The sequence below is a fragment of the Arachis ipaensis genome, chromosome B5 (assembly GCF_059453495.1).
Source record: "Arachis ipaensis isolate K30076 ecotype BB chromosome B5, ASM5945349v1, whole genome shotgun sequence".
Classification (NCBI taxonomy): Eukaryota; Viridiplantae; Streptophyta; class Magnoliopsida; order Fabales; family Fabaceae; genus Arachis; species Arachis ipaensis.
In genome coordinates this window covers 102,345,026-102,371,129 of record NC_142440.1, presented here as the reverse complement: position 1 = coordinate 102,371,129, position 26,104 = coordinate 102,345,026, and the positions used below count along the sequence as shown (strand labels likewise).

The 26,104-nt window shown below is 36.0% G+C and overlaps 1 protein-coding gene and 1 pseudogene across 1 annotated transcript; both read left to right on the top strand.

The window, feature by feature from the left end:
- The first annotated feature begins 1,966 nt into the window (after positions 1-1,966).
- LOC148565189 (uncharacterized) lies at positions 1,967-5,546 on the top strand (annotated as a pseudogene).
- Positions 5,547-7,103: 1,557 nt separating this feature from the next.
- Positions 7,104-8,786, top strand: LOC110272220 (uncharacterized). Its single transcript, XM_088487126.1, has 6 exons — positions 7,104-7,107; positions 7,469-7,629; positions 7,804-8,016; positions 8,208-8,300; positions 8,477-8,578; positions 8,679-8,786. Exons 1-6 carry the CDS (start codon positions 7,104-7,106, stop codon positions 8,784-8,786), a joined length of 681 nt encoding a protein of 226 aa, XP_088343252.1.
- Positions 8,787-26,104: the final 17,318 nt, after the last annotated feature.

Below are 26,104 nucleotides of genomic sequence, written 5' to 3'. Positions count from 1 at the left end.
GTTAACTGGTAATTTCAACTATAAGATGAAAGATCACCTTATTACCAAGTTATAATTTTTGGTGTATGGATTTTACTCACAAAAGAGCCTCTTTCCCTCATCTCTTCAGGCTTTGCTTTTGCTTTTAGGTTTGAAGTTTCCTTATATGATCCTTCTCAACTTTGCAGTTTGCTGAACTGATACAGCCTATTGAGGAAAGGATACACAATGTTAAAACTTTCATAAAGGTACAAAGGCAATGTTTTCCTTATGTTCTTACACATAATTTATCAAAAATAATCTCCTCTATTCATGTACTTTTCTTACACAAATAAACAAATAAGTTTACTAGGTACATGAAAAATCTAATCTGTGCTACAGTTTTTGAGCTTATTAACTAGTCAAAATTTGACATTGATTATAGTTGTTGCTGTTGCACTCAATTGCAAACTGATTTTAATAACTCACTGCAACTTGAATGCTTTCAAATGACATATTGTAAAAAGGAAAAAAAAATGAAATAACTAACTTATTTTAATAACTAGTCAGTTTTAAAAGTGCATTCTATTTAATTTGAGCATTTTCAAATTATTTTAATTTAGAGCTCTCATATGCAATAAGCTGGCATGCATTAATTCATTCACACACAAAAAAATATTTCTCCTGTTCTTGTTCTAGTAAAAAGTAGAATAACCAAACATTGAACATAAATTGAAAAATTAAATTGCATCCTCTTAATAATTAGAGAATTTTAACTTGAACATTACGCTTGTGACTTTGATAATTTCATTCATCTAGGGCTATAACTCTATTGACTAGACATTTGTGACTTGTGAGCCATACCATACCATACCATACCTATTTCTAGCTAGCTTCTCCTTTTTGTCATTTACAGAAATAGATTTATTAGAGGATCATTAATTAGGATAAGATAAAAAATTTTATCCATGTTATACACCAACAACTGAAGACTTTTTATATGTCAATCATGCATGGACACGGTTTAATTGGTTTTTATACTTATTTTTCTTAGTGAACGTCTCAAATTCAAGTATTGTGGAGAGTTTTATCATATATACTGAATTGGGAAAATATATAAAAAAAAAGTTGAACGTGTGTATTTTTTTTTTAAATCACTAAATTTTATTATAAGTGTATATTTAAAACGTCTTTTCTCATATATTTATTTATAAATGATTTAATGACTTGAACGTTCCCAAAAAGAGTGTATAACTATTAACTAATATTTCTTTAAAAGAGCATAGAAAGCACACTTTGCTGTCTTTCAACTAATAATAATATTTTGTTAAGCAAAAAGAAAATTCCTTGTGCTTCCTAATTATAGAATCTGTTGAGTGTTGATTCTTATACATTTTGTAAAATTATCTCAATATATAAGTCCAGCATCTCTCTTTGATGTAACACATATATCAATATATAAATGCTTAGTGCAATAGGAGACAGTAGTAGTTTCTCATTATTAATATAGACTATGTTAATGCTATTACTTTTTTTTCCCATTCATTGATTTACTTGCTATTCATTGTTGTTGCTATATTTCAGGTACCTTAGTCTCCTTATTTCTCTCCAGATCTATTATTTGTTTCTTCTTCTTTTCTTTTTTTTTAAATACATTTTTTAAATGATAAAATTAAAAGGCAATTAATAATTTTTTATGTGAGATTAATATACTATTTCTGTTTTTCAGATTGATGAGTAATGTCTTCTTTAGCTTCTTAACTTACCCAGCTTCTTCTTTAGATCATATATACAGCTACTTGAGAAGGAAAAATTCACAAAGTCATTGTTACAGCCACAAAATTATCATTTGAAAGAGGTAATTATAATTTTTTTATAGTTTCTTTTAGAATACTATTTAAGTATTTGTTTAATATCTAATTTGCACATACAAGAATAATTTTCTTACCTTTAGAATATATATAGACTTTTAATTTTTTTAAATCCCTATTTGTAGTCCCTCTTAGTCATGTCAATCGATAAGTCGTGGATTGGAAAACCACGAACCACGTATAAGTATAGAGATGGTTTAAACAAGTTTTTGGATTTTGCTTTTGAGCATCGGTCTCTCGCGGGTCGTCAGATTAAATGTCCTTGTCCAGTGTGTGGTTTTCGCAAGTGGCAAACAAGAGAGAAAGTTTTTGAACATTTAATAGTCAAGCCATTTCCAGAAAACTACAAAGTTTGGTATTGGCATGGTGAAGAAGCAGTTAGAGTTGGGTCACAAGTTTATCAAACTTGTCATATTGTACAAGATGATTCAACATCTCAGCATCCAATGGTAACAATGCTCAATGACGCGTTTGGAGTCACTAGATCTGACTTGAATGAAGATGGAGATGGAGGCAATACAGAAGATGGAGATGGAGATGAAGAGCATAGTGGAGAAAATGTAGAATTTTATAAGTTGTTGGAAGATGGTAATGAACCATTATATGAAGGGTGCACAAAGTATTCAAAACTGTCTTTCTTGATTAGTTTGTACCACATAAAGTGCTTATATAGAATAAGAGACAAAGCCATGACCGAAATCCTCAAGTTAATAAAAGATGCTTTTGGAAATGCCAAGATTTCAAATACATTCTATAAGGCCAAGAAAACCATAAACAAACTAGGGCTTAATTATACCAAGATACCAGCTTGCCCTAATGACTGCATGTTATATTGGGGGGAGGATGAAGATTTGCAAGAATGCAAAAGATGCAAGACATCTAAATGGACCGATGCTAAAAAGAAGAAACCGGCAAAGATATTGCGATACTTTTCACTAAAACCGAGACTTCAATGATTATTTATGTGTTCTAAGACTGCTCAATCAATGCAATGGCATGCTTCGGCAGAAAAGAAAGATTCGAAGATGAGGCATCCGCGGGATTCTGAAGCTTGGAAGACATTTGATTTACTTCATGATAGGTTTGCCGAAGATCCTCGAAATGTACGTCTTGGTCTTGTAGCTGATGAATTCAACCCCTTTGGAGCTATGCGTACAAACTATAGCGTTTGGCCAGTGGTGCTTATTCCATACAATCGACCTTCATGGGAGTGCATGAAGCCAACATCACTAATCTTGTCAATGATTATTCCCGGAGAGAAAATGCCGGGAAACAACATAGACGTATACTTACAACCTCTTATCAAAGAGTTAAAAGAGTTGTGGCATGATGGTGTTCAAACATTAGATAAGTTCAAGAATGAAATGTTTACATTGCGAGCAGCATTAATGTGGACAATTAGTGATTTTCCAGGCCTTGGTAACTTATCTGGGTGGAACGTACACAGTAAATATGCTTGTCCCACATGTAACTTCAACACTGATTCATATAGATTAAAGCATGGTGGAAAATGGTGTTTTTTGGGGCATCGCCGTTTCTTAGAAAGGGGTCATAAGTTTAGGCTAAGTCGTGCAAAATTTAATGGAAAAATTGAGTTGAGGGATCCCCCAGCAGTACTAACAGGGTCAGAAATATTGGAACAACTTGAAGGCATCAATGTTTCATTTGGGAAGGAACTACAGGCAAGTAAAGGTAAGAGGACTCGACGAAAAGTTGTTGAAGAAGATGATGAATTGGGGATGTGGAGGAAGAAAAGCATATTTTTTGATCTTCCTTATTGGGAGTCTAACTTATTGCGCCACAATCTAGATGTCATGCATATTGAAAAGAATGTTTGCGACAATGTATTATACACTTTGCTCAATGAGACTGGAAGGTCAAAGGATAATCTCAAAGCTCGTAAGGATCTCAAAGAAATGGGTATAAGGAAAGATTTATGGCCAGATGAAAATGGGAGATATCATCCATCTTTGTTCACAATGTCAAATTCCATGAAAGATGTATTCTTGCGTACTATAAAGAATATTAGAGTACCAGATGGTCTCTCGAGTAATATTTCACGGTGTGTTGACCTGAAGCAAAGAAAGCTCTCTGGATTGAAGAGCCATGATTGCCATGTCCTTATGCAGCAACTATTACCCATTGCCATACGTAATGTGCTACCAGATAAAGTTACTGCAGTGCTAATAGAGTTGTCTTCATTCTTTCAACAGTTGTGCTCTAAAAGCTTAAGTCTTACAGAACTTGAGAAGCTCCAACCTCGAATAATCCTTACCCTTTGTCATTTAGAAATGTTGTTCCCTCCTTCTTTCTTTACAATCATGGTTCATTTAACCTGTCATCTAGTTGATGAAGCAAAACTTGGAGGACCAGTACACTATAGGTGGATGTATCCTATTGAGAGGTAAATATCTCTTTTCAATCATTGTTCATTTAACCTGTCACTTAGTTATATCTTGCTTACTAAAGCCAATTATACAAACTAGGTATTTAGGACATTTGAAGTCCTATGTACGAAACAAATGTGGCTGAAGAAGCTCTTACATTTTGCTCTCGATACTTAGAAGGGATTGAGACAAGATTTAATAGGCCACCACGTGTTGATGATCGTCCGGATGGTAATTACAATACACATGTTGATTCACTTTTTCCACAAATGGGTAACTCTAAGGGAGCTTTCACAGTATTTGAGTTGTCACCTATGGAAAAAAACAAGCACATCGCTATGTGGTTCTAAATTGTCCATATGTCAAACCGTTCATTGAGTAAGTACTTAAGGATTTGCGTACATATTTTTTATTTACTTGAAAATAGTTGTTTAGTTAGAGTTAAACTTTCATATCTAACAGTGACTTTAAAGATTTTGTACAAAGACGATCTAAGGGTAGAAGGCCTTCAAATGTAGAGATAGAAAAAAGAGTTAACAAAGATTTTGTTACTTGGTTTCCTACGCAGGTAAATAGAAAAGTGATCTTTTTTGCTAATATTGAGCAGTATTTGTGGATATAATAACTAATATGTTGTTCTATCATAATAGCTTATGAACCCAGACGTTATGAATACTGTGCATGAGGATTTGAGATACTTAGCAATGGGTCCATCACGATATGCCAAAAGGTTTTCTACATTTAGTATCAATGGGTTCTCCTTTCGAACTACCAATCGAGACAATGGGTTAAAGACCCAGAATAGTGGAGTTTTCTTAATGTCTTCAACTCCTTGTGTTGCTAGCGCTAGTGATGCTAATGTTAGGAATGCTGATTTGTCATATTATGGCAAATTAGAAGATATTATAGAACTAAACTACAATGGCCGATTTCGGGTTACTTTATTCAAATGTAAATGGGCTGACACCACTAGAGAATGGGGCTGTAGAAAGGATAGTTGGGGTTTTACTTCTGTTAATTTTTCACAAGTAATACACAGTGATGACCGAGAGGAGGATGATCCATATATTGAAGCCTCACAAGCTCGAATGGTGTATTTTGTCAATGATGAAGTGAATAAAGATTAGAGTGTTGTCGTGCATTTGAAGCCAAGAGACTCATATGATATGGGGGAAATGAAGATGATGAAGCATGTGAGAATGAGCCATGGTTAGAGCAAAACTTGGATTCTTTATTTGAAAATGGTGATAATCTATCATTGTTAAGAGATGAGGTAGATGATGAACTACTAGATGATGACATTAGAAAAGACGAACCCATGTCGGAATAGTTAGTAGGTTAAATTAATTTATGGTATGAAATTTATATTTAAGTTTTCATTTAATTATAATTCACATTTTATCTATACTTATTAATTATTTTATTTCCAACTATTATTTTATTTCCAACTATCATTTAGTTATAATTCATATTTATGGTATGAAATTATTTTATCTATACATTATAGTAGTGCCTACTGATATATACTAGTTACTAGGTCTTCAAATTTAACTTGCAGATATGTAACTTCCTGAATTTCTTGATCTATTATGCAAATATGCCAAAGCAAAAGAGGTACAAGAATCTACTTAAAGCAGCAGCAGCTGCAAATTCTTCACAAGACAAGTCAATTACAGCTGCAAATTCCTCCAAAGACAAGTCGGCAGCTTCAAATGCATCACAAGTCAAGTTCGCAGCAGCTGCAAATTCCTCCCGAGAGACATCGGCAGCTACAAATTCCTCCCGAGACAAGTCGGCAGCAGCTGTAAATTCCTCCCGAGACAAGTCAGCAGCTTCAAGTTCCTCCCGGGATAAGTCAGCAGCTTCAAGTTCCTCCCGAGACAAGTTGACAGCAGCTGCAAGTTCCTCACGAGACAAGTCAGCAGCAGCTGCAAGTTCATCCCAAGACAAGTCGGCAGCTTCAAATTCTTCTGAGCATCCATCCGAACCTAAACGTAAACGTGGACGTGAATCTAAACATTATTGGACTGTTGATGCCATAGGAATGTATAGATGTTTTATTATGTTATTATTATCAAAAAGCAAGAAGCATTCAGAACCTAAAATAAAGAACAAACGCATTATTGGTTTAGAGAATACTAGTGTGTGAAATTATTATATATTAATTAAGCAGCCATGATTCCTTCAGAATTCTGTCCGACTAAGTTATCTACCAGCAATACCCAAAAAATTAAAGCAGATTAACATTAACTAAACTGTATTTTAGGGCTTTAATTAAATAAGACTGTAACAGTGGAATACAATATTGGCATCATGTGCGCCATATCTGCTTCTTTTCCTGATTTTAAGTAGTGTTTCTCCCAGTTAATGCCTTCCTGTTCTAGACACACATGTCATATATATATATATATACTTGTTTCCTATATTAGCATATGTAGAATTTTGCTGATGATAAAAACTAGATACTGAACATTATTATTGTATGTACTCATTTATAGCTGGGTTTTGGGATCATGCTTTGCTTTGTTACATGCAATTGGTGATAAATTTCATTATAGCAGAGAAATTATTTAAAAATTATTTATTTTATTAAGTTTAGTATTTTGGTTCAACATTTGATGTATTCCTTTTCCCACCTGTTGGTTTCAATATATTTTCGTTTTTCTTTTCTTTTGTATTTCCTTAGTTGCCACATGCAATGCTCAGATTTGTTAAAACTAAGTTTGAACAATTGTACTTATATATGTTGACATTCAATTACTTGGGCTATTATGAACTTGAAAATATGCTTTTGATGAGAAAACATAAGGCAGAAAATGATCAGCTTTATTTTTACATTCTTTCTACATGGTCCTTTTTTGGTGAACTTAGAATTCCATGGGTGTATATGGGTATTATTCATTTGAAAAGGAAAAGAAGTTAATATCTGGATGAACCTTTTGTGTCTATGTAAAATTTTGTAAGTACTTCACTGCTTCAATCTTGATTATCTTCCACCTGAATTACTTGGATTGTAATATCTGTAAGATATGTGCAATGAGAGAGTTCCTTAGCAGGTAAAGTTATTATAGTGAGAACATGTTATATCCTGATTGATTGTGTTTATGGTGCTTTCTTTCAACTTCATGCCCTATTCTTTAGTTGTAAAGTTATTATTAAGTCAATTCTATAGTGTCTATTATTTAAAAATTATTTATTTTATTCTTTAGTCGCTCATTTACTTATTTATTTATACTCATTTGTCTATTTTAGATGAATACGGAGCTAGTACATGCCTTCATTTATTAGCGAAGGATGTGCATAATTTGCCAGAAGGTTTGCGCATAGTTGTCACTTTTGATAAACATCATGCAGCAATAGGAGAAGCAGCTGGACTCCTTGCAGGAGTTTGTGGGCAATTGGCCACTGATTGTGTAGCATTTCCAATCAGTTTTGAAAAGTGGTCAGACATTCCAAAAAGCTTTTTTGAAAATCAATGGAATATTTTTTTCCTAGTAAGAAGATTACTCAAACTCTAAAGCTTATTTCTTTGCCATTATTTAGTTATATTTGCTGGTTAATATATATTCTTTGTTATAATTGTGAAGGCTCGATTTTGCTTCAAAGTGAGTGATAACTTGGCCAAACGATTTTTGCTCCAATCACTTGGCAAAAAATGGAGGGAACATAGGATAAAGCTTTGGAATGATTTTTATGATCCGAGGTTGAGTAAAACCGAGATCATAAATAATGCACCAGAAGATATTGCTCCTGATCAATGGGCTTTATTTGTAGAATATCGTTTGAAGCCTGAAACTCAGGTAAGCCTTATATGAAGCAGATATTGCTGCTGCCTGCTCTTGTATTTTATTTTATATAGAGTTGGTAATGAACTAGTGATAGCTTCTCATGTAGTAGTGCTGCACTCTTTTGCCCTCTTGAAACCATTATTATTGTTATATGTTGAATGCATGTTTGGTTCTATTTAATTATGTCCAAATTTAACTTGCAGAAACTTTGTAAGAGGAATCAAGAAATTCGGCAAAAACAAATAATTCCTCATACTTCAGGTGCTAAATCAATTGCAAGAAGAAGGGCTGAATTGGTAATCAATTAATGCATGCATATCTAATCTATCTCAAATATAATGCATGCATCATCTCTTAATTTTCTGCATATCTAATCTATCTCAAATAATAATTAGATGAATGATATATACATGATTGAAGTTAGTAGGCCTCTATTTTTTGATCGAGTCTTTCTACTTTTCTTAAATTTTAGACGGAAGAGACGGGAAAAGAAGTTAGTAGGGTTCAAATGTGGGACATAACTCACAAGAAAACAGATGGAAGTTATGTTAATGAAAAAGCTAAAGAAATAGCGGTAAGACTAAAGTGTAATAAGTAACTTGTTTGTATTTCTTTTTCTTTTTTTTATAAGATAATACTATTTTTTATTCTTTCTTTTTTTTTTATACATGTAGGAGAAGATTGAAGCACATAGCAGCCAACAACCGATGGAATTAACTCTTAATTCTCCTCTTGATGCTCTTGGAGTAGTTTTTGGAAAAGAGCACCCTGGTCGTGTTTGAGGTTTAGGTATGGGAGCTGTTCCAACAATTGCTTTCAAGAACAACACTACAAGGATTAGTCAAATGAATTTAGGTTCTTCAAATGATGTTGGAACATCATCTACTTGTGGTCCAAATGTGCAAGAAGAGTTGGATACCGTTAAAGCGCAATTGCAAGCGCTAGTCTCCTATATTGCTTCTAAGGAAGGAGGTAAAATTCCAATACAATTGGCTGGAATGTTCCCTACTCAACAAGTTTCACAGGTACAAATACAATTATCCTCTTTTTTTTCCTTTTGATGTGAAATAATTGTAAACAGTGGATTAATCTCTGCTTGATTAGTAGTGTTGCTGAGTTTGTTATAGCATTCAAGCTCTCGTGTATTTGTTGACAATCCATGTTGAAAGAAGTCATTACTGTAGTCTGATTGAGATAATAATAGACCAGTAGGGTTTGATTGTGATCCATATTCTTCACTTTTCAAGCCAAAAGGTTCTACAGTTTGAAGGATGTTTGACCCGTTAAGATAAGAATTATTGAAGCTGGGGTTTCCTAAGGGGAAATTAGAGTTATTCCCCATGTTAAGAAATGTGTTGCCGTTCATGATTTGCAACAGATTTTGCAACAGTTGTAGTTGGGCTAATTGAGAAGTAGCATCTCCTTGTAGAGCAATATTAGGGTTTCTCCCCCAAGTAGTAGTGTTCATATTCATCATAGAATTCCCTCTTTTTTTTCCTTTTGATGTGAAATAATTGTAAACTGTTCATGAATACTTTTGATCTCCAAAACAAGTTAAGATTCGGTCATGGTCACTGTTGGCTATTTGAATGTACTTTTGAGTGAAATAATTGTAAACTGTTCATGAATACAGATTTTGACTTCCCGTTCTGATTTTCTTCTAAATTATAATTGATTAACAAAAAGTGAAAAAAAAAGATTTATCAATGTTTGTGGTATATAGACATAAGTAGGAAGCAGCTAATGGTAATAGGTGAGCATGAGCATGTGTTATTGCTAGTTGTTGACTAAGGGTTGTTATTGCTGTTATTGCTTTGTTTGAAAATAATTCTATACATCAGTGAATAGAAAGATCTTAAGGCTTCATTCTTTGTCGCTGCTATGGTTAACAAGAACATGGGAAAGCTAATTAACAACTAGCACTAGTAGTATTATTAGTAACATTTTATATGTATTTTTTAGATGAATTCAAATTCATAATTATCCACTTATTATTAATATATGCATTTTTCTTGTATTTCTTGTGCTCATAATAATTATATTTTTGTTGTAGGGATTGGATCAGGAGAGTGAGATTCCATCACCAAAAGAGTTAGGAAGTAGGTCTTCTGGAGCAAGCAACAAGGAAGCTTGATATGTTAAGACGTATATTAAGGATTATATGTTAAGACAATTATAAGTCAGAATTAGTCAATGCTTGTTAAGGATTATTTTGATACTTTGTTTTTTGGATTATGACATTTCAATTATGACTTGGATTATGACTTTTGGATCATGTATGAATTAAAAATCATCTTATCATGTTTGATTTATGGCTATACCTTTTGGTTATTATGAGATTTTTAAGTGAGTTTCAAAAATATCACTTTAAATTAGTGGTTTCAATCTTATTTTAAAAAGCATAAAATTGTCATCATAATTAGGTACAAACGGCGGTTAGAAACCCCCGTTTTAATTTAAAATGATGCCATTATACACTGGTAGAAACGGCGGTTAAAAACTGCCATTTTAAACGAAAATGATGCCATTATATTTTGGTAAAAACGGCATTAGAAACTGCCATTTTAAACGCAAAAGATGCCACTATAACATGGAAAAAATGGCAGTTATCATTAAAAAAACGGCGGTTTCTAACCGCCATTTTAAACGGAAGAGGTGCCACAACATCCTGGTAAAAACGGTGGCCGTTCAAAAACCGCCATTTTATGCGAAAATAATGGCGGTTACAAACCGCCATTTTAACCCTCAAAAACCGCCGTATTATCCACAGATTATTATGGCGGTTTTCTGAAAACCGCCGTAATAACCAGAATGGCGCCCAGAATAATGGCATTTCTTGGAGGCGCCAGTTTTGGTCATAATGGCGGTTATAACCGCCGTAATAACCTTTTTTTTTGTAGTGATGGTTCACTGCTTATCATTGCACCTTCATCTTTAATCTGCTTGCACCCATTATACTTAAAAATGCATCGAAGAAATCATTCTTTTGAAAGGAAAGTATTGAGGAATTTTATCAATTTTGAGGCAAGCTAAAGATTAAGAGAAATGGATTGATTGTATGATTATGTATTGAGGTTACATGTTTGTGAAAACTTACACGGGAGCTCATTGATAGGAATTAAAATTTGGAGAAGTGTTATGGAAATTCTCAAAATCCTATTGATCCAAGAAGTAGTAAACAAAATAAAACAAAAGAAAAATGAAAAACAAGGAGTAAGCCCAAGGCTCTGAGCATCAATTACTAGGACGAAAAAGAAAGATACAAAAATTCAAAGCGTTATTGTCCTAGTTACATGCTTGTGGTGAAATTGTGTCAAAGAAAGAGGCTTGAGAAAGTAAATCCTAAGGGGTGCTTCATCACCAAATACCTTAACCCAACTGGGTTGGGAGTATTGATTGAAAACTTATCATAAAGGGCCGCTTTGAGACATGACACCTAGAGTCGAGGCCAAGACAAATAAATACTACTTCAAAGTGATAATCTATAAAGAGGACTCTATAATACCATCCGAATGACACTCCAAAAATCTAAGACTTCCAATGTGTAAGGACTAATGAACACTGGAACCCTTGTATAAGCATATAACTGGAGTTGGCCTTCATTATCACTTAATCACTTCACTCACCAAGGAATCATAAGAAATTCTTCAGCACACTCCAATAAAAAGTATCCTTTGTGCATAATTCATTCCTTGCTTCGGGACAAGCAAGATTTAAGTTTGGTTTTGTGATGCATGTGCATCATTGCCTATTTTTAGTAGTTATTTCAGTAGATTTTTGTTTAGTTTTCATACAAATTTTGCCAATAAATGAGTAATAGCATGAAAAATCTCTTCATGAAACAAAATCTCAAGCATAGGTGAATTTTAGTTAATATACAGGGTAAATATGATAAAATAGATCACACTAAGTGAAGTTTTTATTTTGGGTATTATTAGCACACTTAGTATATAAAGATCATCTTGTATGTTACCTTGATGCACTTTGTTTATTTGATTTCAGGCCAAAAGAAGCAGAAAAGAGCCACGTTAGTGCTACTAGCATGGGCACTAACGTAGAAGGAAGGAAAGTTTGGAACGTTAGTGGAAACGTTAATGGCATTAACTTTGAAGAAGGAGCAGCGTTATTGGCAAAAGTAGGCGCCAATAACGCTAGCGAAGCAAAGGAAGACTCACGTTAGTGGCCACGTTAGTGCCACTAACGTGGGCATTAACGTGGAAGAAAGGATGCTGCTGTGAAAGTTAGTGAAAAAAGTGAACGCCACTAACGTTTGTGAAGCAAAGAAGGCCTACGTTAAGGGCCACGTTAGTTACACTAACATGGACACTAACGTGGGAAAAATCTCACCCGGTAGCTTGACCATGCCTTCTTCAAACATAAATAACTTGAGCCACAAAGCTCCAAATGAGGTGATTCTAGTGGCAATGGAAAGTAAGATTCCAGAGCTTTCCAAGCATATATGGCACTACATGGTGGCCACTGAATTTGAAGGAGAAAACCTGCCCCGAAAGTGCAAAGATGAACATGGTATCAACCTGTAGTAAGGCCAGCTGACCTCTTCACCTTCCAAGAAGTGTAACTCGAGCTGTAGAGCTCCAAATGATGAGCTTTCAAAGGCGTCGGAAAGTAGACAGCCAGTAATTTCCAACAATATATAATAGTATGGGGTGGACATTAAGTTTGAGCTCCAGAACCTGGCAACATTAATCCACGGAACGCTAACATTATTGGCACTCACTTTTGCCAATAACGCCAGCGACTATGCCAGCGACCCTGTCCCCTTCAAAGGAGCATAACTTGAGTTACAGAGGTCCAATTGAGGTGATTTTAGTTGCATTAGAAATCTGAAATTCAGATCTTTCCATTGATATATAATGATCTATAGTGGACATGAAATTGAAGCACAAACAGTAGGCATCTTTTAATCCCCAAAAACACCAATTGGATAGCAAGTGTAACGTTAGCCACAATAAGTTCAGCACTAACGCCACACTTGTAGCGTTGGTATGGCTAACAGTAACACTAACAAATACCACCTGAACCTCAACTTTATTCACTTCTCTCTCAAGTCCACTTCAAAGCTCAAGCAAGCAATCCCACAATTGTTAACCAAACACGGCCACAAGAAACTTCTAGAATAGTTAATTTTCATTTCATTGTAATTTACTTTTAATTTCATTTTATTTTGTAATTTAGGAGAGCTTATAAAAAGGCCTTAGTTTCTACATTGAATGCATCCTGGAATGGAGAATTGAAGGAAGGGGGAGAGAGTGAAGACCGATTCGAACTTCTGTGAAATGGCACACTCCAAGGGGAGTGGGTCTTCGGACCCCTCCCCTCAACCACTCTTCTTCCTTTTCTCTTCTTTTCTTCCTTAGGAGTAGTTTCGTTTTAGTTGTAATTTTCATTTATGAACTTTGAAGTTTTATTTTTGGTTTTAATCTTCATCTTTACTTTTCTGCACTTTCTTTCTTTTCTATTTTGGTAGAGCAATGAACAACTAACTATTTTTATTGGGTTAGAGAGCTCTATTGTGATTCAATGGATCAATTGTAGTTCTTATTCTTCTTCTTCTTTCTTTTCTCTTCATTTTACTAGAGATTTTTCGATCTTCATCCAATTGGGTAATTGTCTCGGATGAGAAATTACTCAAACTTTGATTTCCTCTTAACCTTGGAAGAGGAATGAGCAAATCATGCTAGAAATGCTCTCTCACATTGGATTAGGTTGGGGGTTGGATGAATATTGTGACATTTAATCCTACCAATACTTTGATCTATGAATGTGTGTGGTATAATCAGTGACCAAACTTCATCTCTTCCCATGAGCAATTAAATCAAAGAATTGGGAAATTGTTCAAGCTTAGAGAGATTGGATTGCCAAGGAATTGGGATCCAATCACTTAAGATTGCCAAGGAGATCAATGAATGCATTGATTGAGGAAGATATGAGAATGAAATTGATCCGGAGGATTGTAATATCTCTTGATCCCAATGTTTATTTTAGTTTTAGTTCTTACATTTATTTTCCTTGCCATTTTACTTTTCTGCACTTTATTGCTTTTCCTTTCTTTTCTGTCAACTTACAATTCCTGCTGCTTATCACTTAAATCTGGATCGTCTGACAAGGATAATCAATCAACTATTGATTGCTTAATCTGTTAATCTCTGTGGGATTCAACCTCACTCTTTTGTGAGTTATTACTTGACGACAATTCGGTATACTTGCCGAAGGGAGATTTGTTGAGAGACAAGTTTCCGTGCATTAAGTTTATGGCGCCGTTGCTGGGGATTAATTGTGATTAACAAACTACCTGTTGGTTGATTACCTAGATTAGACATTTTCTTTTGTTTTGGTTTGTTCATGTAATTATTTTTGTTCTTTGTTTTCTATGCTCTGCAACTGTTTGTGTTAATGCCTCACCAAGAAGCCCCTATTCGTGACATCTCTGGCTCTTGGTGATTTTGTTATTAATACAACAGTTCCTTTTACTTAGTTTCTTTTCAAATAAAATTGGCATATGATCACATTCTAAGTTTGGTGTTACCCTGCAACATTCTGTTTTCAATCTTTCTGGATACTTGCATCAATTCCAAGAGAAAGTGTCACACTAAGTTTGGTGTGCCAATTATTTTTTTATGAAATGTATCCAGCAACACCACTTGTTTGTACAATCATAATGCCTTTGCTTCGTAGGCCTGTAGTGTCATTTTTAACCAAGCTTGCTTAATTTTATGCATTACTCATAGCTTGTTTCTCTTTTTTTGACATTCATGGTTGAATCACAATCTCAACACCACCGCTCCTACTTGTTGCTTCTCGGCAAAGCACTTTTTCTAAGATGGTGATTGGAGGGAGGAAGTTTGCAGGAAAGGACAACAAGGGCGAAGATGAGCTACAAAGGTTGTAAAGTTCCTTTCCTTCTCATTTACTCCCAGTAGACTTAATGGCAATCATGAATGTCTCTTGTTTAGAATTCTGTGGTCTACCTCTATTCTGTTAAGTTGCTTTTAGTAATAAGCATGGTTCACTGCTTATCATTGCACCTTCATCTTTAATCTGCTTGCACCCATTATACTTAAAAATGCATCGAAGAAATCATTCTTTTGAAAGGAAAGTGTTGAGGAATTTTATCAATTTTGAAGCAAGCTAAAGATTAAGAGAAACGGATTGATTATATGATTGTGTATTGAGGTTACATGTTTGTGAAAACTTGCATGGGAACTCATTGATAGGAATTGAAATGTGGAGAAGTGTTATGGAAATTCTCAAAAACCTATTGATCTAAGAAGCAGTAAACAAAAGAAAACAAAAGAAAAAAGAAAAACAAGGAGTAAGCCCAAGGCTCTGAGCATCAATTACTTGGACGAAAAAGAAAGATACAAAAATTCAAAGCGTTATTGTCCTAGTTACATTCTTGTGGTGAAATTGTGTCAAGGAAAGAGGCCTGAGCAAGTAAATCCTAAGGGGTGCTTCATCACCTAATACCTTAACCCAACTGGGTTAGGAGTATTGATTGAAAACTTATCATAAAGGGCCGCTTTGAGACATGACACCTAGAGTCGAGGCCAAGACAAATAAATACTGCTTCAAAGTGATAATCTATAAAGAGGACTCCATAATACCATCCGAATGACACTCCTAAGATCTAAGACTTCCAAGATGTAAGGACTAATGAACACTGGAACCCTTGCATAAGCATATAATTGGAGTTGGCCTTCCTTATCACTTAATCATTTCACTCACCAAGGCATCATAAGAAATTCTTCAGCACACTCCAATAAAAAGAATCCTTTGTGCATAATTCATTCCTTGCTTGGGGACAAGCAAGATTTAAGTTTGGTGTTGTGATGCGCGTGCATCATTGCCTATTTTTAGTAGTTATTTCAGTAGATTTTTGTTTAGTTTTCATACAAATTTTGCCAATAAATGAGTAATGGCATGAAAAATCTCTTCATGAAACAAAATCTCAAGCATAGGTGAATTTTAGTTAATATACAGGGTAAATATGATAAAATAGATCACACTAAGTGACTTTTTGATTTTGGGTATTATTAGCACACTTAGTATATAAAGATCATCCTGTATGTTACCTTGATTCACTTTGTTTGTTTGATTTCGGGCCAAAAGAAGCAGAAAAGAGCCACGTTAGTGGCTACGTTAGTGCTACTAACGTGGGCACTAACGTAGAAGGAAGGAAAGTTTGGAACGTTAGTGGGAACGTTAATGGCATTAACTTTGAAGAAGGAGCAGCGTTATTGGCAAAAGTAAGCACCAATAACGCTAGCGAAGCAAAGGAAGACCCACGTTAGTGCCACTAATGTGGGCATTAACGTGGAAGAAAGGATGCAGCTGTGAAAGTTAGTGAAAAAAGTGAACGCCACTAAAGTTTGTGAAGCAAAGAAGGCCTACGTTAAGGGCCACGTTAGTTACACTAATGTGGACACTAACGTGGGCAAAATCTCACCCGGTAGCCTGACCATGCCTTCTTCAAACAAGAATAACTTGAGCCACAAAGCTTCAAAAGAGGTGATTCTAGTGGCAATGGAAAGTAGGATTCCAGAGCTTTCCAAGCATATATGGCACTACATGGTGGACACTAAATTTGAGGGAGAAAACCTGCCCCGAAAGTGCAAAGATGAACATGGTATCAACCTGTAGTAAGGCCAACCGACCTATTCACCTTCCAAGAAGTGTAACTCGAGTTTTAGAGCTCTAAATGATGCGCTTCCAAAAGCGTTGGAAAGTAGACATGCAGGGCTTTCCAAAAATATATAATAGTATGGGGTGGACATCAAGTTTGAGCTCCAGAACCTCGCAATATTAATATGCCAGCGACCCTGCCCCCTTCAAAGGAGCATAACTTGAGTTACAGAGATCCAATTGAGGTGATTTTAGTTGCATTAGAAAGATGACATTCAGAGCTTTCGAAAGATATATAATGATCTATAGTGGATATAAAATTGGAGCACAAACAATAGGCATCTTTTAAGCCCCAAAAATACCAACTGGATAGCAAGTGTAACGTTAGCCACAATAACTTCAGCACTAACGCCACACTTGTAGCGTTGGTATGGCTAACGGTAACACTAACGATTACCACCTGGACCTCAACTTTATTCACTTCTCTCTCAAGTCCACTTCAAAGCTCAAGCAAACAATCCCACAATTGTCAACCAATCAAGGCCACAGGAAGCATCTAGAATAGTTAATTTTCATTTCATTGTAATTTACCTTTAATTTCATTTCATTTTGTAATTTAGGAGAGCCTATAAAAAGGCCTTAGTTTCTACACTGAATACATCCTGGAATGGAGAATTGAAGGAAGGAGGAGAGAGTGAAGACCGATTCGAACTTCTGTGAATTGGCACACTCCAAGGGGAATGGGTCTTCGGACCCCTCCCCTCAACCACTCTTCTTCCTTTTCTCTTCTTTTGTTCCTTAGGAGTAGTTTCTTTTTAGTTGTAATTTTCATTTATGAACTTTGAAGTTTTATTTTTGGTTTTAATCTTCATCTTTACTTTTCTGCACTTTCTTTCTTTTCTGTTTTGGTAGAGCAATGAACAACTAACTCTTTTCATTGGGTTAGAGAGCTCTATTATGATTCAATGGATCAATTGTAGTTTTTATTCTTCTTCTTCTTTCTTTTCTCTTGATTTTACTAGAGATTTTTCGATCTTCATCCAATTGGGTAATTGTCTCGGATGAGAAATTACTCAAACTTTGATTTCCTTTTAACCTTGGAAGAGGAATGAGCAAATCATGCTAGAAATGCTCTCTCACATTGGATTAGGTTGGGGGTTGGATGAATATTGTGACATTTAATCCTACCAATACTTTGATCTATGAATGTGTGTGGTATAATCAGTGACCAAACTTCATCTCTTCCCATGAGCAATTAAATCAAAGAATTGGGAAATTGTTCAAGCTTAGAGAGATTGGATTGCCAAGGAATTGGGATCCAATCACTTAAGATTGCCAAGGAGATCAATGAATGCATTGATTGAGGAAGATATGAGAATGAACTTGATCCGGAGGATTGCAATATCTATTGATCCCAATGTTTATTTTAGTTTTAGTTCTTACATTTATTTTCCTTGCCATTTTACTTTTCTGCACTTTATTGCTTTTCCTTTCTTTTCTGTCAACTTACAATTCCTGCTGCTTATCACTTAAATCTGGATCGTCTGACAAGGATAATCAATCAACTATTGATTGCTTAATCCGTTAATCTATGTGGGATTCGACCTCACTCTTTTGTGAGTTATTACTTGAGTTATTACTCTGTGGTGTGCCACTTATGTTTCTATGCAATGTATCCAGCAACACCACTTGTTTGTACAATCATAATGCCTTTGTTTCGTAGGCATGTAGTGTCATTTTTAACCAAGCTTGCTTAATTTTATGCATTACTCATAGCTTGTTTCTCTTTTTTGACATTCATGGTTGAATCACAATCTCAACACCACTGCTCCTACTTGTTGCTTGCCGGCAAAGCAGTTATTCTAAGATGGTGATTGGAGGGAGAAAGTTTGCAGGAAGGGACAACAAGGGCGAAGATGAGCTACAAAGGTTGTAAAGTTCCTTTCCTTCTCATTTACTCCCAGTAGACTTAATGGCAATCATGAATGTCTCTTGTTTTGATTCTGTGGTCTACCTCTATTCTGTTAAGTTGCTTTTAGTAATAAGCATGGTTCACTGCTTATCATTGCACCTTAATCTTTAATCTGCTTGCACCCATTATACTTAAAAATGCATCGAAGAAATCATTCTTTTGAAAGGAAAGTGTTGAGGAATTTTATCAATTTTGAGGCAAGCTAAAGATTAAGAGAAATGGATTGATTGTATGATTGTGTATTGAGGTTACATATTTGTGAAAACTTGCATGGGAGCTCATTGATAGGAATTGAAATTTGGAAAAGTGTTATGGAAATTCTCAAAAACCTATTGATCCAAGATGCAGTAAACAAAAGAAAACAAAAGAAAAAACCTATTTTCAGAAGATTTTTGTTTAGTTTATTGCTTTTCCTTTCTTTTCTGTCAATTTACAATTCTTGCTGCTTATCACTTAAATCTGGATCGTCTGACTAGGATAATCAATCAACTATTGATTGCTTAATCCGTTAATCTCTATGGGATTCGACCTCACTCTTTTGTGAGTTATTACTTGACGACAATTCGGTATACTTGCCGAAGGGAGATTTGTTGAGAGACAAGTTTCCGTGCATCAGCAGATTACTAATTGATCTAGATCGCTCTAAAGCTAGTCTTCCCACAGGGATTGACTAGGACTTGAGGATCAAGCTAATTAGTCCACTTGACTTAACTAAGTGGGAGCAAAATCCAATTCTCATCACACCTGATAAGGATAACTAGGATAGAATTTTCGGTTCTTATACCTTGCCAAGAGTTTACTTTATAATTATTTATTTATTTTTCTTGCCATTTAAATTACTTGTTCTCTATTTCAAAAACCCAAAAACATATCCTTTTTCCATAACCAATAATAAATCATACCTCCCTGCAATTCCTTGAGAGACGACCCGAGGTTTAAATACTTCGGTTATAAATTTTATTGGATTTTGTTACTTGTCACAACCAAACTTTTGTACGAAAGGATTTTCTGTTGGTTTAGAAACTACACTTACAACACGATTATATTTGTGAATTTCTATACTGACAGGAAATCAGTTCGTCAATCATTAAGCCTTGAATTTGGGCCCTTGGCCTTGATGGAATTGTGTTGAAGATAGCCTCTGTTGATTGCTCTTGGTCTTGAGAAGAAATCCATTTGCACTATGAACTTTGGGATCATTCACGTTTGAGTCAACGTTTGAGGAAAACATCGATGATAGGAAGCAGAAGTTGGTGAATTAAAAATTTATTAAAATGGTTTCGTTGCAAGTATAGTTCTTAACTCACCGAAAATCTGCCTATCAATTTAGAAATGTGTCACAGAGAATTTCAATTAAATTTACTGGGAGTTTTAAGTCCCAGGTCGTCTCCCAACGAATTGCAGAAAAGTGTGTTGTTTTATTAATCAGATGTTCCAAGAAGTTGAGCTAAGTAAATTGGAATTTAAATTGAGGATTTTTAAATAATATAAATAAAAGCCTTGACTGGGAATTGATTGGTTAGAATCTCTATCATTGATGGTGTGATTGTAAGATTAATTTATAATTAATGGTTATTCTGTTTGGTTATCCTTACTAGGTAAGGGAAAGTCAAACAAGTGGGAATGCCAGATCTGTTCACAAGTTGCAACCCACTTACTTCAAAGGGATTGGCATCAGTGACAGGATAGCAATCCAACATTTAACCCAATTACAAATTTTCTTTCAATCCTTCCAACTCAAGAGTTCCTTTTAATCAACTCCCCATCAAGTAAGGAAACTACTCACGCATTGTAAATAAAGAATCCATAGCGCATGAAAGGGAATTAAAAGAGGACATGATTATTGGAATTGAAATTGAATTAAAAAGAAATAATCCTTGCATTAAATAATCATAAAAGTATCTGAACTACAAAATTGAACATAACAAAGAACATGGAAGAATAGAACCAAGTTAAGAGAACAAACTAGAATGATGAAGTCTTGATGAGGAAACAACTCTTCTCACTGTTCCAATGCTAAGACCAATTGAAAATTAAAATTCTAAAAACTAGAGAGAAAAACCTAAGAGAGTGAAAAACTAGATCTAAAACTACTGAATGAATGTTTGTTGTTTCTGCATATCCTCTGACTCTAGTCTGCTGTTCCGGGCCAAAAACTGGGCCGAAATAAGGTCCAAAATCGCCCCCATCGAATTCTGCAGATTATGCAGATTGCGCGTGTCACGCGATCGCGTCGTCCATGTGGACGCGTCGCTTGCGCTTTTTCCTCTCCACGCGTTTGTGTCGTCCACGCTACCGCGTCGCTGTGAATTGCGCTCCTTCGCGCGGTCGCGCAAGCCATGCGACCGCGTCACTTCTCGTTGGTTATCTCCTCAAATTCTTGTGTTCCTTCCATTTTTGCTAGCTTCCCTTCCAATCTCCAACTCATTCATGCCCTATAAAGTCTGAAACACTTAACACACAGATCACGGCGTCGAATGGAATAAAGGAGAATTAAAAATAAATAATTAAAGTCTCTAGGAAGCAATTTTCAAACATGTACTGAATTTAGGAAGGAAATCTAAATGCATGCTAAATTGATGAATAAGTGGGTAAGGATCATGACAAAACCACACAATTAAACACAATATAAACTATAAAATAGTGGTTTATCAACCTCCCCACACTTAAACATTAGCATGTCCTCCTACTGAATTGAAGGAGACAAGGAAATAAGTATGAACATGCAGAAACTCATGAAATGCAATGCAACCCTACATATATAAATAAATGCAACTCTAAGATTATTGTCCACTTGATCAAAAGTAAATAAGCCCTTCAAAACAATTACAAATCGAATTCCACTAATTCTATCATTATATAATAAAACCGATAAAAGTGCAAGAAGATAGCTTATGAAAGCAGGAAACATGAAAATTTAAGCATTGAACCCTCACTGATAATGTATGTACGCTCTAATCTCTAGTGTATAGGGTAATCACTCTATTCTTCTCTAGTCATGTTTGCTAACTTTTGTTTTTCTCCTAACCAATCAACAACAGTTAATATACCAATGCAAACATCATGAGGTCTTTTTAGGGTTGTAATGGGGCCAAGGTGCAGGTAAGGATATACATATGGCTAAGTGAGCTTTATAAATTGAATCTTTAATTAACCTAAGCTCTCACCTAATATACATATATTCTATATACTTTTAAATTCATGCTTAGCTACCCATAATTCCCTTTTTCAACCCATACTCATGTTTCAACTTTGTATTTTAATTCTATCATATGTGCATTGATCTTTGAATTCTGAATTTAACATTGGGGTAATTTTGTTCCCTTATTTATTTGTTTATCATTTTTTTTTCAATGCACATAGATTTTTCATTCTTATATTTTCACATGAGTAGGTATCCAAATTCCCTTTAAATTTTCATGACACATCCCCTTAACAACTTTTGTTTCCACAATTTCCCATACTTAACTAGCACACACAATTCTATCTTAAGCTAACCAAAGATTCAATTTGGGATATATAATTGTTTTTTCGGCTTAAGGTTAGTAATGTGGTAAAATATCGAACAAATAGGAATTAAAGGCTCAAAGTGGTTAACAAAGATAATTGAGAAGGGTAGGCTTGATTTGGATAAGTGAGTTTAAACAAATAATGGCCTCAATCATGTGCAAGCATGTAAATATAATAAATATTGGACATATAAGATAAAACAAAATATAGATTACAATCATAGAGAAGTAAACACACAAGAATAAAATGATTATGGTTAAATAATGTAACCATACATAAAGGCTCAAATCTTTCACAGGTTGTGTGTTCTTTAGCTCAAACATCATGTTCCAAATAAAACTCAAGCAGATTTATCATGAAAATTTTGAAAAATTAGTGAAATTTTGTTCCAAAGGTAGATTTTTAAAAGAAACTTATTGTCTTTTCAATCAAGTAGAACATGCATGCAACTATTCTAACCTATGCAATTTATTCTATTCTATAAAAGAAAGAAAATCTAACTAAAATATCCTAATTATTGGTGCCAGAGAAGAGAATTTACCTCCGGAAGTCAGGTACTGACCGACCTCCCTACACTTAAGGCTTTGCACCGTCCTCGGTGCCATCTGTCAGAAACAGGGGTGGGCTGGTAGCAGTATCTCCACAGTCGGGACCATCATGGCTCCCAGTGCTGGTAAAAGAAGTGGAGTCCAGAGTGTCTGAGTCCTTGAATTTACCCATGATTAGCTCCTTGAGGTATGTGAATCGGCGCTTGTTACGGCGCTCTCTCATCTTAGCTTTCTGTTCATGCCGATCCAACTTTTCAAGTAACTGTTGGAGCAATTTCTCAGTGGTAGATGCTTGTGGTGTTGAAGAAGGAATATCTTCAACTGGTCAGTAGGCTGGCTTGTAGTGGCTGCTAAAAGTCTGAGGTATTTCCCGTTAGGGACATATTGATCATCCCGTGGAAGCATGGCTTTGGTGTCCCCAGCTCTATAGGAGACTCCGGCTGCTGAGACAAGATCTGAGACCAGGGTGGGAAAAGGTAGGTTGCCCATGATTTGTACGTGTTCCATAGCATTCCGGATATGTCTTGAGAGATTCAGAGGTTGGTCTGTAAGGATGCACCATAGTAGAACAGCCATGTCTGCAGTGAAAGAGGACTCATAAGTGCTCGGAAAGACGTAATGGGACATGATCTGTGCCCATACGCGAGACTCCAAGGTAAGTGCAGAAGCCAAGATTCCCTTAGGGCGGGTACGGTGGTATCCATAGATCCAACGGCTGCCAGGTAAAGTGATGACTCCGAGAACGGAGTCCCAGTCAAATTGGTATCTCTGGCGCTGAAGGGTGGCTTCTTGAAAAGCGTCCATTCCTACTGGAATAGGGGGAAGACTCAGAGCTTGCTGAATGGCCTCTTCTATGATGGAGACTTGCTTCTGCCGGACATAAACAGACTGCAGGGTCGGTATGTAGAAGTTGGAGTAGAACTCAACTACCCAAGAGAGATTGACCTGCCTCGGCTGTCTCCGTAAGAAACCCTATTGTCTTTGCTCAATTTGCGGCTCAATAAAGGCGGTAATATTGGACGGAAGGATAAGAAGGTATTCATTGTTATAGTTCCTTTCTGCTAGGATAGGGAACATCTGCTCATAGTAGCGATTGGGAAATCGCGCAGTGTCCTTTGCTGGAAAGGCTTTCTCCTTGTCGTCCACCTTTATTATCCTCTTAACTCTTTTTGTTGAGGGCTTGACTGCGGTTCAAGAAGGCTCTGCCACTAATGCTCTTTTAGTTCCTCTTCTTGCTGGTGGTTTGGAAGTAGCTTTCTCTTTTCCTTTCTTGGTGGCCATCCTGAAAGAAGGGAAGAGAAAGGAAATTAAATTCAAAGAGATAAAGCAAGGAAGAGGGTATTGTAAGTGATAGTCAATGCACAATAAAGATAAATGGCATTAACACATGGTCCGGATTACATGTGAAAAGCTTATCAATGGAAATATAGCAAGTGCATGTAGGACAATGGAATGCAAGAGGTTTATTGGCATGCAGGCAAAGGCATGAGTAGCATATATCAAACATTCAATGTCCAGTTTAGATTACCATTTGTAACAAACTATTACATTTGTATTGACAATTAAATCTAATTAATAAAATAATAAGGGAAAGTTGTGAAAAGTAAGCATTGAATAGTATAGCAACATAGAGAAGTGCATAATGCCACATGAGCTTTTTCACAAACATATAGCGTGCATGGTGAATAGGGTATAGAAAATATAAAGATAAACATGCAAGCAATCCCTTTAATAGGAGAAAAAAAATAATTGTCAAACAATTTGTAATAATCCACAAGCATATAATGAGGGATGATGACTCAAAAGGTTTCTAACACCATGTAAAGGGAAAAGAAGAAGAAGAAAAATAAAAGTTTGAAAAGAAAAAAGAAAAGAAAAAGAAAATAATAATATATATACATAATAGAATAAGAATAATAGAAAAGAGAAGAAGGAAGAAGAAGGTAAAACCTTGTTAATGGAGGAGAGAGAGAGAGAGAGTGAGAGGTGAGATAGAAAGAGGAAGGGGGGAAAGAAGAAAGAAGGAGGGAAAAGAAAAATTAGGATTTGGAGGAAAGAAAGATAAGATAATTTGGCAATTGGGGTTTAGCTGTGCGGCGCATGCGACACGATCGCGTCAGTCACGCGGTCGCGTGACCCGTGTTGCGCTGCTGGCGCGAGTGTAGCCTCGCTCTAGCACAACTCTCTGTTCAATTTATTTTAATAGCCAAAATTGGGTGACGCGATCGCGTGGGTCATCCGATCGCGTGAGTGTGCGTCAGAAAGTAATTGACGCGGCCGCGTCGGCGACGCGGTCGCGTGACAAGGATTGTGCTTCCAGCACCAATCCAGCACCACTCTCGCACAATATAACATTGTACACCCTTTTACGTCGAAAATGCAGGGCACGCGGCCGCGTGGGGCACGCGGTCGCGTGGGAGGCTATGATTCCCATGTGACGCGAACGCGTCAGGGACGCAGTCGTGTGGGTCAATTTGTGCCATTGGCATGACTCTAACGCTCCTCCTGTGTAACTTTCTGTTCATTTTTTATTTTTCTTTACTCCCCTGCCACGTGGACGCGTCGCTGGTGCGATCGCGTCGCGTGGCAAAAATATTTTTTTTTAAATAAAGATATGTAATTGAAAGAGCACGAAAGCACTAATAAAGAGAAGAGTTATTAAAGAAGAAAAACTAAGAGTGAAGAAAAGAATGATCATACTACGGTGGGTTGTCTCCCACCAAGCACTTTGCTTTTACGTCCGTAAGTTGGACACTCCAATAGCTCAATCTGCTGCGATGTGGGGATCTTCCAGGCGGAAGATCTCAAGCTCCTTATTTTTCTACACATTCTCACCATGGTATAGCTTCAGGCGATGTCCATTAACCTTAATAAGTTCAGAGCTTGAAGGATGGCTTAGGTGATAGACTCCATACGGTTCAACCTTCTCTACTCTGTATGGACCTTTCCATTTTGATCTCAACTTACCGGGCATGAGCCTCAGTCGAGATTTGTAAAGGAGAACAAAATCTCCAGTTTGGAACTCTCTCTTCTTGATGTTTTGATCATGCACAGCTTTCATCTTTTCCTTGTATATTCTGGAGTTCTCATAAGCTTCCAGGCGAAGGTTCTCCAGTTCCTGCAGTTGCAACTTTCTTTCAGTTCCAGCATTCTCAATTCCCATGTTGCACTCCTTAACTGCCCAGAAGGCTCTGTGTTCTATTTCAACTGGGAGATGGCAAGCTTTTCCATAAACCAAGCGGAAGGGACTCATCCCAATGGGTGTCTTGTATGCTGTTCTGTATGCCCACAGTGCATCTTGTAGCCTGGTGCTCCAGTCTTTTCTATGAGGCTTTACTATCTTTTGCAAGATATGCTTAATTTCTCTGTTTGACACCTCGGCTTGCCCATTAGTTTGGGGATGGTAAGCTGTTGCAACTTTATGGAT